At 39.4% G+C, this 14742-nt stretch overlaps 1 protein-coding gene across 3 annotated transcripts in view; it reads left to right on the plus strand.

Moving 5' to 3' along the window:
* Positions 1-299: 299 nt before the first annotated feature.
* Positions 300-14742, plus strand: part of VDAC3 (voltage dependent anion channel 3) — a 33220-nt gene continuing 18777 nt past the window's right edge. Inside the window, exons 1-4 of one of the 3 annotated variants that reach the window (XM_075123428.1) lie at positions 300-455; positions 7664-7775; positions 11179-11250; positions 13180-13229. In XM_075123428.1, coding sequence (XP_074979529.1) covers positions 7742-7775; positions 11179-11250; positions 13180-13229 — 156 coding nt within the window. In that variant the 5' untranslated portion in view covers positions 300-455; positions 7664-7741. Of the gene's footprint in view, positions 456-7663; positions 7776-8064; positions 8173-11178; positions 11251-13179; positions 13230-14742 lie in introns of those variants that run through there. The other 2 variants (XM_075123429.1, XM_048829086.2) reach the window with 2 other exon arrangements.

Raw genomic sequence — 14742 nt, forward strand, 5'->3', positions numbered from 1 at the left:
CGAGCTAGACAAGGGGATTCGCCAGGGCCTGGGGCGATAGGGATTGGGTGAGCTAAGCGCATCACTACTGGGAGAACGACGAGGGGGGCCGGACACCTCCCTCCCCCCACCTCAGGCAACAGAGCATGCGGAGACTTGAGCTCCTCCTCATCGCCCTGGTGCTCTGAATTTTAGATCGCTGTGTGTCCTCCGCGCTTTTTACTCGCGCATGCGCGGTTGTGGTCTCTGACCGCCAGTACATGCGCAGTACTAGTCTGTGTGTGCCGTTCTGCAGTGCTGTGAGAAAGGATTCAACGGGAATTAGAACGGATGGTACTACGCACGCGCGGTGACGTAAGGGAGAGCGACGGGTGTGCGTCATTGGGTACTGGGAGCGTTGGGCATGCGCTGTAGGTAGGCGTGGCGAGAGCGAGACCTTCAGCTTGAGTCTAGAGACAGAAGACAGCGGCCTTACGGTACGGGGGGGCGGGTGTCTGAAGCTGGGGCCTGGGGGAGCCGAGTAGAGCCGGGAGCGGTGCCGGTGCCCGGTCTGTTCGCTCCCACACCCCGTCGGGCTATCAGAGCGGCTAGGTCAGCGTCTGGCCTGGGCGGCGTGAGGGCCCGCGCGGGGTGCTTGGAATAGCGCTTGGCCCAGAAAGTATTAGAATTGTTAGAGGAAACACAAAATACTTATGTTCCTGACCCCAACAGACCCAGCTATGTGATAACTGGAGGTGAATCAACCATCCTAGCAAACAGACTTTTAATACGGTCATAGCGTGTGAGGGCTGGGGGCGGGGAGGGCCCGCGCGGGGTGCGTGTGAGGGCTGGGGTCGTATAACACTCAGGGAGGGTGTGAGGTGAACGTCGCTGCTGAACAGCACATTACGTACTTTATGCCTCAGTGAGTTTCTGTCTCTGGTGTCTGTATAATGTATTTACAGTAACGAAAACCTTTTTGTCTTAGAGAAAATCAATTGCGACCTGACAATTTCCTGCCCTGGGTGTCTCCAGAGTCACCTTGTGGTGCTGTCATGGCAACTGATGGCTTTGGCTGTTACATTCAAAGCAATATGAGCTGTTTCCTTTTTTGCATTTCCGTGTCTTGGGGGCAGAAGGTGTGCGCGCGCACGTGTGTGTGTGTGTGTGTGTGTGTATACATGTACATACGTATATCTCTTCACAGTGTTTCTATTGGTTTTGTTCACAGACAGTCTGAAATTGCTTGGGTATTTCTGGACTGTGACACCTGTGACTTTGACTCCTGCCCTTGATTACTGGTTAAAGGACAATGTAAACTTAAATCTATCAACTTTTGTTTTTAATTGTGTTAAAAGCAGTTTAGGATACTATGCTTGCCTGTGGTTTAGTTGATCTTTTAAGGGTGGCAGGGGATATGGATGGGCACATTGCAGTGTGGATTTGATTTAAATCAGTAGTCAGGAAGACTTGATTTAATCATGGCTTTTTACATAGAAGTGCATTCTTGTTGGTTGTTATAACCTTAACGCAAACTCTTCACAACTCAGAGATAGATGTAGGTTTCATTTTTAGAAAGTACACACTATACATTTTTAAGTGATTTATTTTGAAAACTTTTTCAGATTAGCTTTACAGCTATACCAGAAAATGAATGATTGTTCGGTTATTTCGTTTATCAAAGGTAATTGAAGCAGATATTTATGAAGTCGTTGGGAGGTGAACTATCTCCAATTCAACAGGTTAATCATTAATATTTGGAGGATTTTCTTGCCATACTGTATTAGGAGGAGGAGGTCATCAGACAGACATTTAAATTATTTTATTTAACTAAAACAACAATGTTATGTATTCTGGATTTTTTTTTCTTCAACAGCAAACATAATATTTTAACACAACATGCACATGAATTTTTGAATTTAGTTAAACATTCAGGTTTTTTTTAAAATCAGGTTTGTTTTTGTTAAAATTGTTTTAACTAAAATAGTTAAATGAAATATTTAAAGAAAACAAACCGACTATGTCAGCCAGGTCAATATGAGAAACTAAAAATATTGGCTTCTGCGGCTAACTCAGTTGACTTCATCTCCATTTTCCTGTTTGTTCATAATCTGCTTTTTCAGGTCCCAAACGATTTCTCAATTTGGAGTTAATTAGTCCAAAGGAAGAAAATATTCTTTCTACACCAGCAGAAGAAGCTACTGCTGTTAAAAGTGAGATTATCACTTCAACAGCCTCTAAATCCAAGTGCTTAAGTGACTTCTACCAGTTCACTGCTGTGACTTTCTTTAAAACATCATCAGCAAACATATACTTCTTGAATGGCTCACCCTTAGCTCTGAAGTTTATTATAGTTGGCATTATGGAGGCACAATTGCTGGATGTCCATGTCATAGCCAACTGCTCTTCTTCAGCAGTTAAGGTTTGACCCTGGTATGAGTATTGAGAATATTTGCAAGAAAATGAGCTGGAGATAATGCTTGTCCCATCTGTTTTTTTTAATGCTTGTAATTTAACTTATTTCTCTATTTAAGATCTCACTTAGTTCCTTCCAAATTTCAACAGCGTCAGCAATAGAACAGCTGTTCCCCTGCATTTTGTTCAAGGCTTCATAAATAGTCTTCAGGGTACTCCACATGAGTTCAACATTTCTCTTAAGCCCAATGTTGAGAACTTCGGCTGTGACTGTGTAATCTGTTTTTTCACGATTTTATTCACAAAGTGTCATCAGATTAGGCCAGTTCTTGATATAATGCTCAAAACAGTCCATTACTGAGTTCCGTCGCTCGTCTTGTGGCAGAGTTAGCTTGGTTCCTCCCACTCTTTTCAGAGCAGCTGCTGCAAAGTGATTGTTACAGAAGTAGTTTGCAATTTCAACAACGTTAGCCTTTATTTCTGGAACACTGAAGTCTTTGGCTAGGAGGTGCATCAAATGAGCACTGCAACCATATTGTTAGCTTGGGACTCTCTTCACACTCTCCTAGATTTCTTCTCACCTTGGATACATTTGCAGCATTGTCTGTGACCAAGCTGCGTACTAGACGTTTTAATTTATTTTCACAGTTTGTTATAGCTTTTACTGCTGCTGCTTGTAAGTATTCTGCTGTGTGCGCATTTCCTGATGTATCAGTTCTTTCTGTAAGGAAGACGTTCCCTTCGTCTGTTGTCACACAAGCACATACAACAGGATCATTGTGGAGATTGTTCCACCCATCAAGATTCCGGTTAACAATTTTACCCTCTAGACATTTTGCACACTGTTCAATTTCTCTTTCATAGCCTTTATCCAGCAATTTGCTTGTGACATCTGCGCTGTTGGGTGGACTGTATCCTGGTCTTAATGACTGAACCATGTTAATGAAGTGTGGGTTCTCAATCATACGGAAAGGAGAGTTTGTTGCATAAACAAACCAGGCAATTTTTTCATCAATTACCTCTTTTTGTAATCTGCTGGTTCTTATCACAAACTTATCTGTGGTTGCTTCTGGATGATGGAGTGTTTTTTTTCTTTTTGCTACAGGTGGTATACTGTGGCTATGTGACATACATGATGTGACTGAAACACTATCATTGGCAGTTAACTCTGAAACTATAGTTAATAGAAAATGACAGTTATCTTGAAGGTGGATAGTCTTCAAAATCCTGTATGTTGAGGATGGATTCTCCTAAACAAAATAAGTCAATGCAGTTATTTAATTATTATTATCATACTGCTCATTTAGTATTACTCATTGCATTCGCTGACACTCAGTAGTACTTTAAAGGTGAAATTGTAAAAGGAAGATCTGCCTATTTCAGCTTTTTTTTTTATCACAAATGCATCGAAAATGATAGTACTATAGAGTAACAACTATATGTTCTGCTCAAACATGAGAATTCAAAAATAGTCCAGAAGGAAGACAGGTAGTCCTTAAGAAAGAAGTATGAAATAAAAAAGTTTACCAACCTGAAGATCCTGCATGTTCAGACAAGTTCCTTTCATCATCTTCAACACAGCTTGGTCCTGAGAAGGAACACTTCTCATGATGTTGTTTCATTCGGGCAACAAGGCCTTGCATTTCTTTGTTGCACTGTTTGCATTTTGCACACATGCCTGTCTCACCCACTTGTAGAGGAACTTCATTAAAATATTCCCTAACTGGGTTTCTTTTACAGACTGCTGCCATTATAGGTTTTCCCTTCTAGTGAGAGAATGGTATGGTAGATCTCAAATCAGTGAAGACTACACTCAGGAAGACCTCAAAACTTCTGGAATATGCTGCTCCAACAATTTCACTTTTGTTTCTACTGCCTGTCCCTCCCTTCTCACATTTATCTCCAGATGACTTCTCCTTGTCCAGATCTATTCCGCCCCCAACAATCTTCTATTCGTTGAACATTTTGAAACTTTGCCCTTTTAGAGAGAGGTAAGGGATTGACTCTGTGTACACAAATTTGCAGAGGGACAATAGGGTTGAGGTCTGTTGTTTCTCACCTCTATTTATTTACTTACTTACTTACTTAACATGCTTGTTAACAGCAAAAATGTTTTTATCTCTGGAGACCCAAATGGACAGTTTGAGAACTGCAAAACTAAGCATCTCTCATGGTATCTTCTAGACTGAGCACTGGGTCCCATTGGGTGGGTAGATAGATTAACCTAAATAATCTATACAGAAGTCCCTAGAACCCCATAAAATGGGGTCCCTAATCCATGAACTATTGGAACTCATTTACAAAACTTTTTCTTCAACATTACATGAATGTATCATCTCATACTATAGAATTAGAATTTATAATCCATATTCGAGATATCATTGAGCTATAATGCATCTTAATTAAAACTATCTTTTTCTCCTCAAAAAGCATTTTATCAAAAAAATTGATTTTTAAAAAAAGTAAAAATAATTGATTTTTTTATCTACCCTGGCACGCTGAGTGACACAGTCTAGCATGTGATACTACAATCACACACTCAATAGATATGCCTGTGTTGTAGTGCAGGCAGATGACTTTTCTCCCTCTTCCTCCTCCCACTGGTAGATGATCATCCCTGGATTCACGTTGCTGGGACGCCGAAAGAATTTTTAGTTCATTTTGATTGCTCATTCAAAACCAGTGTCTAGAAAACCTTATTCATTCTGAAAGTACTACTGCTACTTTCCCAAAGGGTGTTTCTGCCCTTGCAAGATGCAGAATACTGATATCTTTAATAAAGGCAGTATGACTACTTTTTCAGTATTTTGGATGGATGTTATTAATTTGACACTGACAACCCCCCCCCCCCCCCCCAAAAAAAAAAAAGGTATTTCTTCCTCTTTGAGCAAAGTCTGAGAGGTGTTTTGAGTCCTAAGCTGCTGCAGGTTGCACGCACAAAGCTGTTTTTTGTTTCCGAGCTGCTACAACTGTCTGATGAAGTTTAATGGAGAAAATGTTTGATTTAATTCCAACAAGTCTAATAATTTCACTACAAAACTTTATCGGGTAAATGTAGGTACTCTTCAGTGTGGAAATAAGAATTTCTTATGTCAACAGCCGCCAGGTATTCACATTGCCTTTTGGACTTTGCTGGGAGAGGGAATTGCAGTGGAAATATAAATATTGACTTTTTAAAATTTTTTGGGAAGCTGAAATCCATGTATGTTTTACATTAAATTTGATAAGTGCTGAAAACATACAGGAATAAAGGAAATGTCAATCTAAAATTTGATCATTTTGATAACTCTTTTGCTTACCTCTCACCCTGAAAATGCTTACTTATAGTATGAATAGAAGCCTGTATTTTCATGACTCAGAGATTAATCCTCCATACTGATTGAAATGCAGCATTACAATATTGCAGTTGATAGTAGCAGAGTTCTTATTGTGTGCCACAGTGTTTTCATTGATCACCTATCACTACAGTCTCTAAAAACAAGACCACGTTTCTTCTGTGGCTACTGTAGGTGGTTAGTGATGTGGAAAAAAAGAATGTGAAAATAAACTTGTTTAATGTGACTGCAGCTTAGTTATGGCCTTCCATTTTGTGTCTCTGCTGCTTTATTTCCTCTCCCTTTGTGTAACCGTTTACATTTTATCAGCATCAAATCTTCCCATGTTGTCTGCAGCACATATTGCTCTAGCTTTTCAAAGGCCTGGTCTAAGCTAGAAAGTTTTACCAATATAGCCACTTCAGTTAAGTGAGGTGGGGGGAAGAGATCACATCCCTGATGAACATATAGCTATGGCAGCAAAATCCCTAGTGTAGATGCAGTTATACCTGCAGAAAAGTCCGTTTGTCGGTATAGCTTATTCTATTTGTGGTACTGGTTGAAACTATACACACCAAGGAACTATTGCCGGTATAAGCTGTCTCTCCATTAGGAGAATTTACCATTATGTCTCCGCCTGTATATCTCTAGTGGCAAACCCTTTTAAGTGTAATCAAGGCCTAAGTCACTTTGTAGCAAGGTGCATTAATTTAAATCAAAGTGATCGTTGATTTTAATCATGATTTAAATTAGCAATCACAAAACTTTGATTTAAATAATTTTAAGTGTTTCGCATTTGTACTTAGTTATCTTTGTTTGATAACCTTAAGAACATTCATTCCCAGCTAAATATAGCCCTTTCGCTTAGGGAACTTAGTCGATCACAGTCTTTGAAAGTGGAAACTCCCACCCGTGGCTAGCAGAAAATGCTTCTGCCAGAGGCCTGACAAATGCATCGCTCTTGTGAAAAAAGCAGTTTTTCAGACCACCATTTATGAATCACTGGTAACACTGATTCGTACTAGCTCTAATAGTTCCCTAGAGAACAGCTGCTAAAGTCCATTCAGAAGTTGAATTGGGGAAGAGTAAAAGTGTAATCCAAATGTGACTTCCAAAATCTGATATCTTGTGACTCACAACTGAAATAAGTCACATGCTCAGATTTCCATTGGTCCCTAGAATTACCTCTCTCAAATGATATATGTAGTATCTTGCCTTGAAATGGTCATTGTATCTCAGACCAAGCAAAAATTTAGGCCATTTACCCAGTAGAGTAGTTGGGATGCTGAAATCATCCTTTACTTACACCAATCTGCCTTTGCTGCTGAGGTGTTCGATCCATAACTGGTGGTGATAGTCAGCACCTCCTTCAGGGATGGCACGGTACAATTCTCCCTTAAGCAAGCATTTGTGAGTCCTGTGGATTTTGATATCCCCCAAAAAGTCAGTGGGTGGGAGGGGGGAGAGTGAATTACCTAGTGTGGATAGTGGAAGCTGTTTAATTTACTAGGCTTCTCACCAGGATGCTGCTTGTGCATCTGATGGGGCTTGTGCAGAGCACCATCTTTGGTATTGGCTTTTGCTTGTATATGTGCCTAATACATTTTTTAAGCCTCAAAAACAGTTACTGCATAAGCACAATATCTGCTTTTACACTTTTCTGGTGTTGGCTGTGTTCTCTTTATTTTGTTTGCTTTAATTCTTAGTAATGATTTTAAGTTATTGAGCTGTTTTGAAAACAATGGAATGAAAAAATTCTGACAATAATAAACTTTAAAAGATAACAGCAACTTTTTAAAAAATTGTGGAATACTTTGCTCCTGGCTCACCTCAACAGTTGTTCTTTGGTAAAAATTAGGTTTTCTATCAGAAACGCAGCCTGCTCCACGACTAGGTTGCAGATGCTGCTGTAATAGTATAAGTAAAACTTGTCTTTCATCTTTAATGATGCATCAATTTTTTTCCATATTTGACAGGTATAAAGGCCTTTTATAAGTTCACATTTGAGACGTACATAATTTATGACCTAATCTTCGTATAAGGAATCTGCAGTCATGTCCAGCTGTTCTGTACCTTCTAGACCCACAGGTATATGTGTGTGTGTGTGTGTATATATATATATATATATATCAGAAGGCCAGCTATTAAAAATAAAGAGGTTCATTAGAGAGTGTAAATTGTCTCAGCTCTGTGTAATTCATCCACAAGATAGAGTTGTGAATTAATTCAGATACTTTGTTGATATCCTTGCATTATAGCCAGGATATGTGACAGACAGTGAACTTTATGAAGCAGGTCTGCGTTTGATTAGTTTTGTCTTTTTGTGAGTGAAGTCAGAAACTGCTTGCTGCAAGAATAGATTTCTTGTCACACAAAGGTCAGAAGAACACAAGTTTGCTCTTCAGCAAGAGCGTGGGGGAAGAGAAACCCAACAATAATAAGAAAGAGACTAAACAGTAGCACTGCTGTGTAGTTCAAAGGAAAGGTAAGTGGTGTGAGTATTTGAAGGGAATTGATGATTTTAAGGATTTTTACCTCTTAGTTTGCATTATTATTATTATTCTCTTGGATCAGCAGTGCTTTTGGTGTAATATAATTTATCAAGTGGAGAATTGGAGATATTTCTAGTGGCAGCTGTTCAAGAGAAGATCTGCAACAAATGAGCCATTCAGCTGTTGGTTAGTTAGTCCTTTCTGGAACAGAAGCTACCACAGTAACATGATGGATGTTTAAGATTTGCCATTATAAATCCATATTTCTCAGACACAAACTCTAGAATAGAAGCTACCTATGTTTCTTTAATGTGAAGCCACTAGCAGAATATATTTTAAAATGGTATTTAATAATATTTAGGTAGTGACACCAATCAAAAGGATTGAGACATCCAACATTAAAATTAACACTCCACTCATAATTTTCAGTTTCTGGCTTTTTTCTGTTTAAAGTTGAGACACAAACAGTTATTTATGTTAGACCATAGTCTCATTTTTTCTTGTAAATGCATTATCGGAGAGGGAGACTCGGCAAGGTCCTGGAACGCCACCTGGAACTGGGGTACTGCTGAGCCCTCTGATCCACCAGCCTGGGCTCCCTTTCACATTGTGCTGCTGTAACAAGTTGCAAAGCCTGCCAAGCTTGCACTTTCACAAGTATTCACACAGATAGGGACACACCCAGCCGCAGTCACATGCAGGCTTTCTAACCACCAGCCTAGGACCCCAGAGCAGTACTGTACTGCCCTGGTCAAATCTGGCCAGAATGTGGGTTTAACACCCAGTCCGCCTCTCCCTCAATGTAAAGAGGACCATACACACTTGTGGTAACCAAGCTGATAGTTTCCCTGGATGCCTTAGTTCAACACACACTGGTTTGGATTAAAATATAAAATAAGTTTATTAACTACAAATGGATACATTTTAAGTGGTTATATATGATTACCTAGTAAATAAACAAAACTGCAAACTGAGTTTAACATACCAGATAGATAGTATGTGAATTAACAAATTCTCACCCTGATTGATAAACAGGCTGTCAGATTCTTAAGGCACAAACTGCCTTGGCTTTGCAGCTTGGGTTTCCCAGGTTTTCGTACGCAGGCTAGAAATCCCTTTTAGCCTATGACCGTTGCTCCCTCCTCCTCTTCCCCCTCCCCCCCCTTGTTCAGTCTTTATTCCTCAGGTGTTTCCAGGTGGGTTGTTGTAGGGAGAATGAGGTCCCCTCATGATGTCATTTTATCCCTTTTATATCTTCTCCCCACTTGCTGGAAAGCTCTTTTGCTGTGAGCTGGGTCAAACAGTTCCCATTGTGTAGTGCTATCTTCGAGAGGTTTCTATTGTACACAGTTTCTGGGGTAATCCTCGTGCTTGTGTGCATTTCCTCAACAAGCCATTAGCATTGTTTGGCCTTTTTACTGTTGTACCTGAAAGGCTGCTTGTGGGTGTTTTCAGCCTCACAACGAGTTTCAGTAACACATACGTAGCCCAACTTCATAACTTCACATACGATGATAGCACATACAATCCAGCGAGATATTCATGTCTAGCATAAGAACGTAACATAACCTAGCAGATCAAGACTTTTAGAATGATACCTCACAAAGTATACTTTGTACAAAACATATCCTAATTACGTAACAGTGGTGAATATTGGTGTGTCAGTCACATCCACATACTGTAGACAGATGTCCTTTTTGTATTTTCCAAAGCTCTGGAAGACTACCTGAGGGGAAGAATCAAGAAAATAATGGGGGGGGGGGGGGAGGGATTCTTATACAGTTCTAAATTGGCTTTTAGTTAGTATTGGACTCCATGGGCTTTCATTTTGCTGATTCATCAACAATTGGAGAACAGGATTTAAACTCAAAATGATCTGGAGAAATGGTCTGAAATAAATAGCATGAAATTCAATAAGGACAAATGTGAAGTACTCTACTTAAGAAGGAACAATCAATTGCACACATACAAAATGGGAAATGACTGCCTAGGAGGGAGTACTGCAGAAAGGGATCTGGGGTCATAGTGGATCACTAGCTAAATATGAGTCAGTAGTGTAACACTGTTTCAAAAAAAGCAAACATCATGCTGGGATATATTAGCAGGAGTGTTGTAAGCAAGACACGAGAAGTAATTCTTCCACTCTACTCAGCGCTGATTAGGCCTCAACTGGAGTATTGTGTGAAGTTCTGGGTGCCACATTTTAGGAAAGATGTGGACAAATTGGAGAAAGTCCAGAGAAGAGCAACAAAAATAATTAAAGGTTTAGAAAACGTGACCTAGGAGGCAAGATTAAAAAAATTGGGTTTGTTTAGTCTGGAGAAGACAAGACTGAAGGGGGACATAACAGTTTTCAAATACACAAAAGGTTGTTACAAGGAGGAGGGAGGAAAATTGTACTCTTTAACCTTGAGGAATCAATGAGCTTAAATTGCAACAAGGTGGGGTTAGATTGGATATTAGGAAAAACTTCCTAACTGTCCAGGATAGTTAAGCACTGGAATAAATTGCCTGGGGAGGTTGTGGAATCTCCATAATTGGAGATTTTTAAGAGCAGGTTAGACAAACACCTGTCAGGGATGGTCTAGATAATACTTATTCCTTCCTTCAGTGCAGGGGACTGGACTAGAAGATCTCATGAGATCCCTTCCAGTCCTGCGAGTCTATTCACCACCTAGGGCCCGTGTCAGAACGGTTCCTATCATGAAAGCAGCATTCAATTATTGGAACAGAAATGGAGTCAATACGTTGTTGGGTTCTTTCTCTGATACAATATTAGCAGATTCTAAGACAAGTACATTGCTAGAGTTTAATTCCATTCATGGGGTACAGTGTTTCTGAATAATAGATTGGCTTATGTTAAATTTCTGATATGATAAAATACCTTTTGTTCTTTCTGACAAAACAAGGTGGAAGTAAGGAAGGTCTCTCTCCGCTTAGTAAGATTTTTCAGCTCTGTCTTGTAAAATCTGGGTTCTCTCTACTTCCAATCTTTTCAGACCCAATGGCTGTCCCACCATCCTACTGTGACCTGGGGAAATCTGCCAGGGATGTATTCAACAAAGGATATGGTAAGCAGCATGATCATATGTTGATGCTAATAAGCTTACATTTCTTAGGTGCCTTAACAAAAGTAATAACATTATTTACATATGTATTTAGTGAAATAATATTTTGTGATAATAATGTGGCCAAATAAGTACAAGCGAAGAAGGAGAAAAAAATATCTCATGCTACTTACTCAGCATATTAACACATCATAAATATGTATCAAACTAGAAAGGAAACTGTTTTGACTCTTGCCCAGAGAGATGCCACAAAATGTAATTTGAATAGTGAGAAGTGTTCCAGTGTCTTCAGCCTTTTATAGAGTGCTTCTCACCTTCTTTATTTTATACAGGGATATGTATAATTGGATCCACCCCCACCGTGGAAGTTGCCGTAGCAGACCATTGGCAACAGACGATCCCCTCAGATAGAGGGCTCCTATGTTGTTTGAGACAAAATTATGTGTGATGTTGGACACAGTACAAATAGTTTAGAGCACTTTAAACTGGAAAATATTTTATTTTAAAAGGAAACCAGAAAGTCTCTCGGGGAGGAACTCTCTGCTTGAACTGTTCTCTTGTTTGCAGTTCTTGGTAATTTACATAAACAATGGCTTAATGCAGCATTTACGTTGTTTGTGGCATAAAACTGGCACTATACAGCTGATAAAGAAGTGGCTTTTTTTCTGTATATATATATTTGTGTTTTCCTGGAACTTGAAACTGGATTTCTTCCTAATTGATGATCGTTTCTCCATCTGCTGTATATATCATATAAATTCATTTGAATAACTGTCTGCTTTCAGAGGTACAGCCCATCTCGTGGGGTAGCTCTCTATATTTTCATTTTCTGTGACTGGTTTAAATTATGGTCAGTTATGGGAATCCTGAGATTGACAGTACAGTGACATGTCATGAATTCTAAAATCCTCTATTTTGTGAAACGTTGTTATTAAACAATGTGTGAGTGGGTGCGTTTCCCAAACTGGTCTAAAATGAAGTTCACACACTGTAAAGTCAAAAACTCACCTTGTTTCTCAGACTTGTCTTTTGTTAACAAAGATCAAACTATATTTTGACAAATTTCAGATCAAGCTTTTTTTCTAGTCTTAGCTGCTTCTAGATTTTTCAGCCTAAAGAGAGAGCAAATGTTGTTCTGTGATGTGTAAACAAAGGAATATCAAGCAGGAGTAAGGAAATGGTATTATCTGTGTATGTGGTATTGGTGAGACTGTGACAAAAAAGATGGTGACAAATGGGACAGCTTTCAGAAAAGAGCTTCACAGATTATTTGAGGGCTGGAAGACCTGCCTTGCAGTGAGAGACTTAAACATGTCTGTTTATTTAGCTTCTAAAAGAGAAGGGTAGAAGATGGTTTGATCCCAGTCAACAAGTATCTAAATGGAGAAAAGATATCTGATAATATCTTCAGTCTGGAAGACAAAAGTCTAATGAGATCCGTTGAAGCTAGACAAATTCAGATTAAAAATAAGGCACAAATATCTAGCAGTAAATATGATTAACCATTGGAACGATTTATCAAGGGGTAATCACTTTAAGTCTCAAGTAAAGATTGGATGTTTTACTATCCATATGCCCTAGCTCAAGTAGATGAAATTATTTGACCTGTGGTATGCAGCAGTTCGGACAGATGATCATAATGTTCCCTTCTGGTCTTAAAATGTATTAGTCTAATTCAGGACTGCTCAGCCCACACCCTCGTTGTACTCTAAAATAGACGCTTCTGCCTCCCTTACATCCTGATGGGTAATGAGCCACCTACCTTGGTGAGTCATCAGAAACCATTTAATACTTTCCCAGGAAGATCAGCACCTAGTAACAGGGTGGGCTGTTTCGAGCAAACACTCCCAACCTGTTTCATACTGGAGTAAGTGTCTATCCTATTCTTGTACATTGCAATGTAATAGAAACTTGTGAACTTTGCTGTTTCAGGATTTGGAATGATCAAGTTAGAGCTGAAGACCAAGTCTTCCAGTGGCGTGGTGAGTACTGAAGACTTTCAATGACACCAGCGTAGCAAAGATGAGAGTAAACCTCTTTAGTAACAAAAGTAATTCACTGGGATTTACTACTTTTCTGTTTCATCTCTCATTTTAATGTCTGGAGGTGAGTGGTGTGCTACTAGAATGATGTAAAGAACTGGTGTCCCAGTATTTTCTCTGTGATCTAAACAAACTTTCACATAGCATACTGTCATTGTTAGGATTTGTATAGGTACATTTGTTCACTCTTCCATCTTCGCAGTGTCTTCACCCCAGTCTTCAAAATGGGTTTCCATTGTCATGCTTCCGGTCATGTGTGTTCTCTCTCACTACCTTTTTATAGCTAAATTTGTTTCTGGCTCACATTTCTGCTTATGGATGCAGGCCAGATCATCCACCACTGTTAGTCTGGATTCACAATCCTGCATTAACTATTTATCCAAAGGACTCGGGACACCAAAAACCTTTAGCTAAGGGAGGTTTTGGATGAAGTTGAGAGCCAGCTGGCTGGCTTTGCAAAAGCTATACTCCCAAGTTCCCACCATCAAAATATTGTCAGAGACCTTCGCTGGATTTAAAGGGAGTGTTTGACTCTTTTAAACCATTGGTGACCTGGGGGACATAATTTAGCTAGAGTTTTATTGTGCTTGGGCTTGCATTTCCAGCTCTGTTCAAAATGGATTGAACCTTGCTTCTTTATGCTTATGCTGCTAAGCTTAATAATAAAGCATAGCATTTCTATAGCATCTATAACATGAGGCATTGACAGCATTTTACATGAAGTAAATCTCACGGGATCTCTGAAAAGTACAAAATATCATAATCACCATTTTTCAGAAGGGGAAAATTATTAGTTCCCCATGATCTCACAGGAAGCCTGACAGAGCGAGGAATAGAATCCATATTTTTTTACATTTACCCTCGAGAATATCTCCCCACTAGGCACACTTATTCTTGCATGGTCTTTTGCACTCCTGTGCATGCATGTCTACAGTGCCATCTATGCTTGCTTCACTCACGTTACTTTTCAACCTCTACCGTGCCCCGTTTGCTTCAGCTCTCCCTTCTGGTTGTACGTTCACACCTCAAATATGCACAAACATCTTAATTCATTCTTATAGCAGAAGGTAGCTTGTTATTTTGTAGTTTGTCACAGTTAAGTGGAGTACCACAGTGAGATAGTAAAGATATGGGGAATACAAGTTTTTTATTGTGACTGAAATGAAATAGCTGCAAAGTACGAAATATCAGGTTTTTTTAGACAGTTTGTTTAGCAATGCATTGTAATTTTCAAATGCTAAGAATATTATATTAAGGCTGTGGTGTTAAATAATGGCCAGAATGTATACAGAAAACATCCAAATCTGCCTAAGTTTGCTGATTGATCAAAATCCTTAATTTCTCAAATGTTTTCTCCCCTTTCCATGCAACTTTGGTTTTGGCTACTTATTCAGCTGGTAAGAATAGTGATTGTTTTTGTGTGTTTTTTCCTGTTGTCACTTTCTAATGGGGT

The sequence above is a fragment of the Caretta caretta genome, chromosome 26 (genome assembly GCF_965140235.1).
Source record: "Caretta caretta isolate rCarCar2 chromosome 26, rCarCar1.hap1, whole genome shotgun sequence".
Lineage (NCBI taxonomy): Eukaryota > Metazoa > Chordata > Testudines > Cheloniidae > Caretta > Caretta caretta.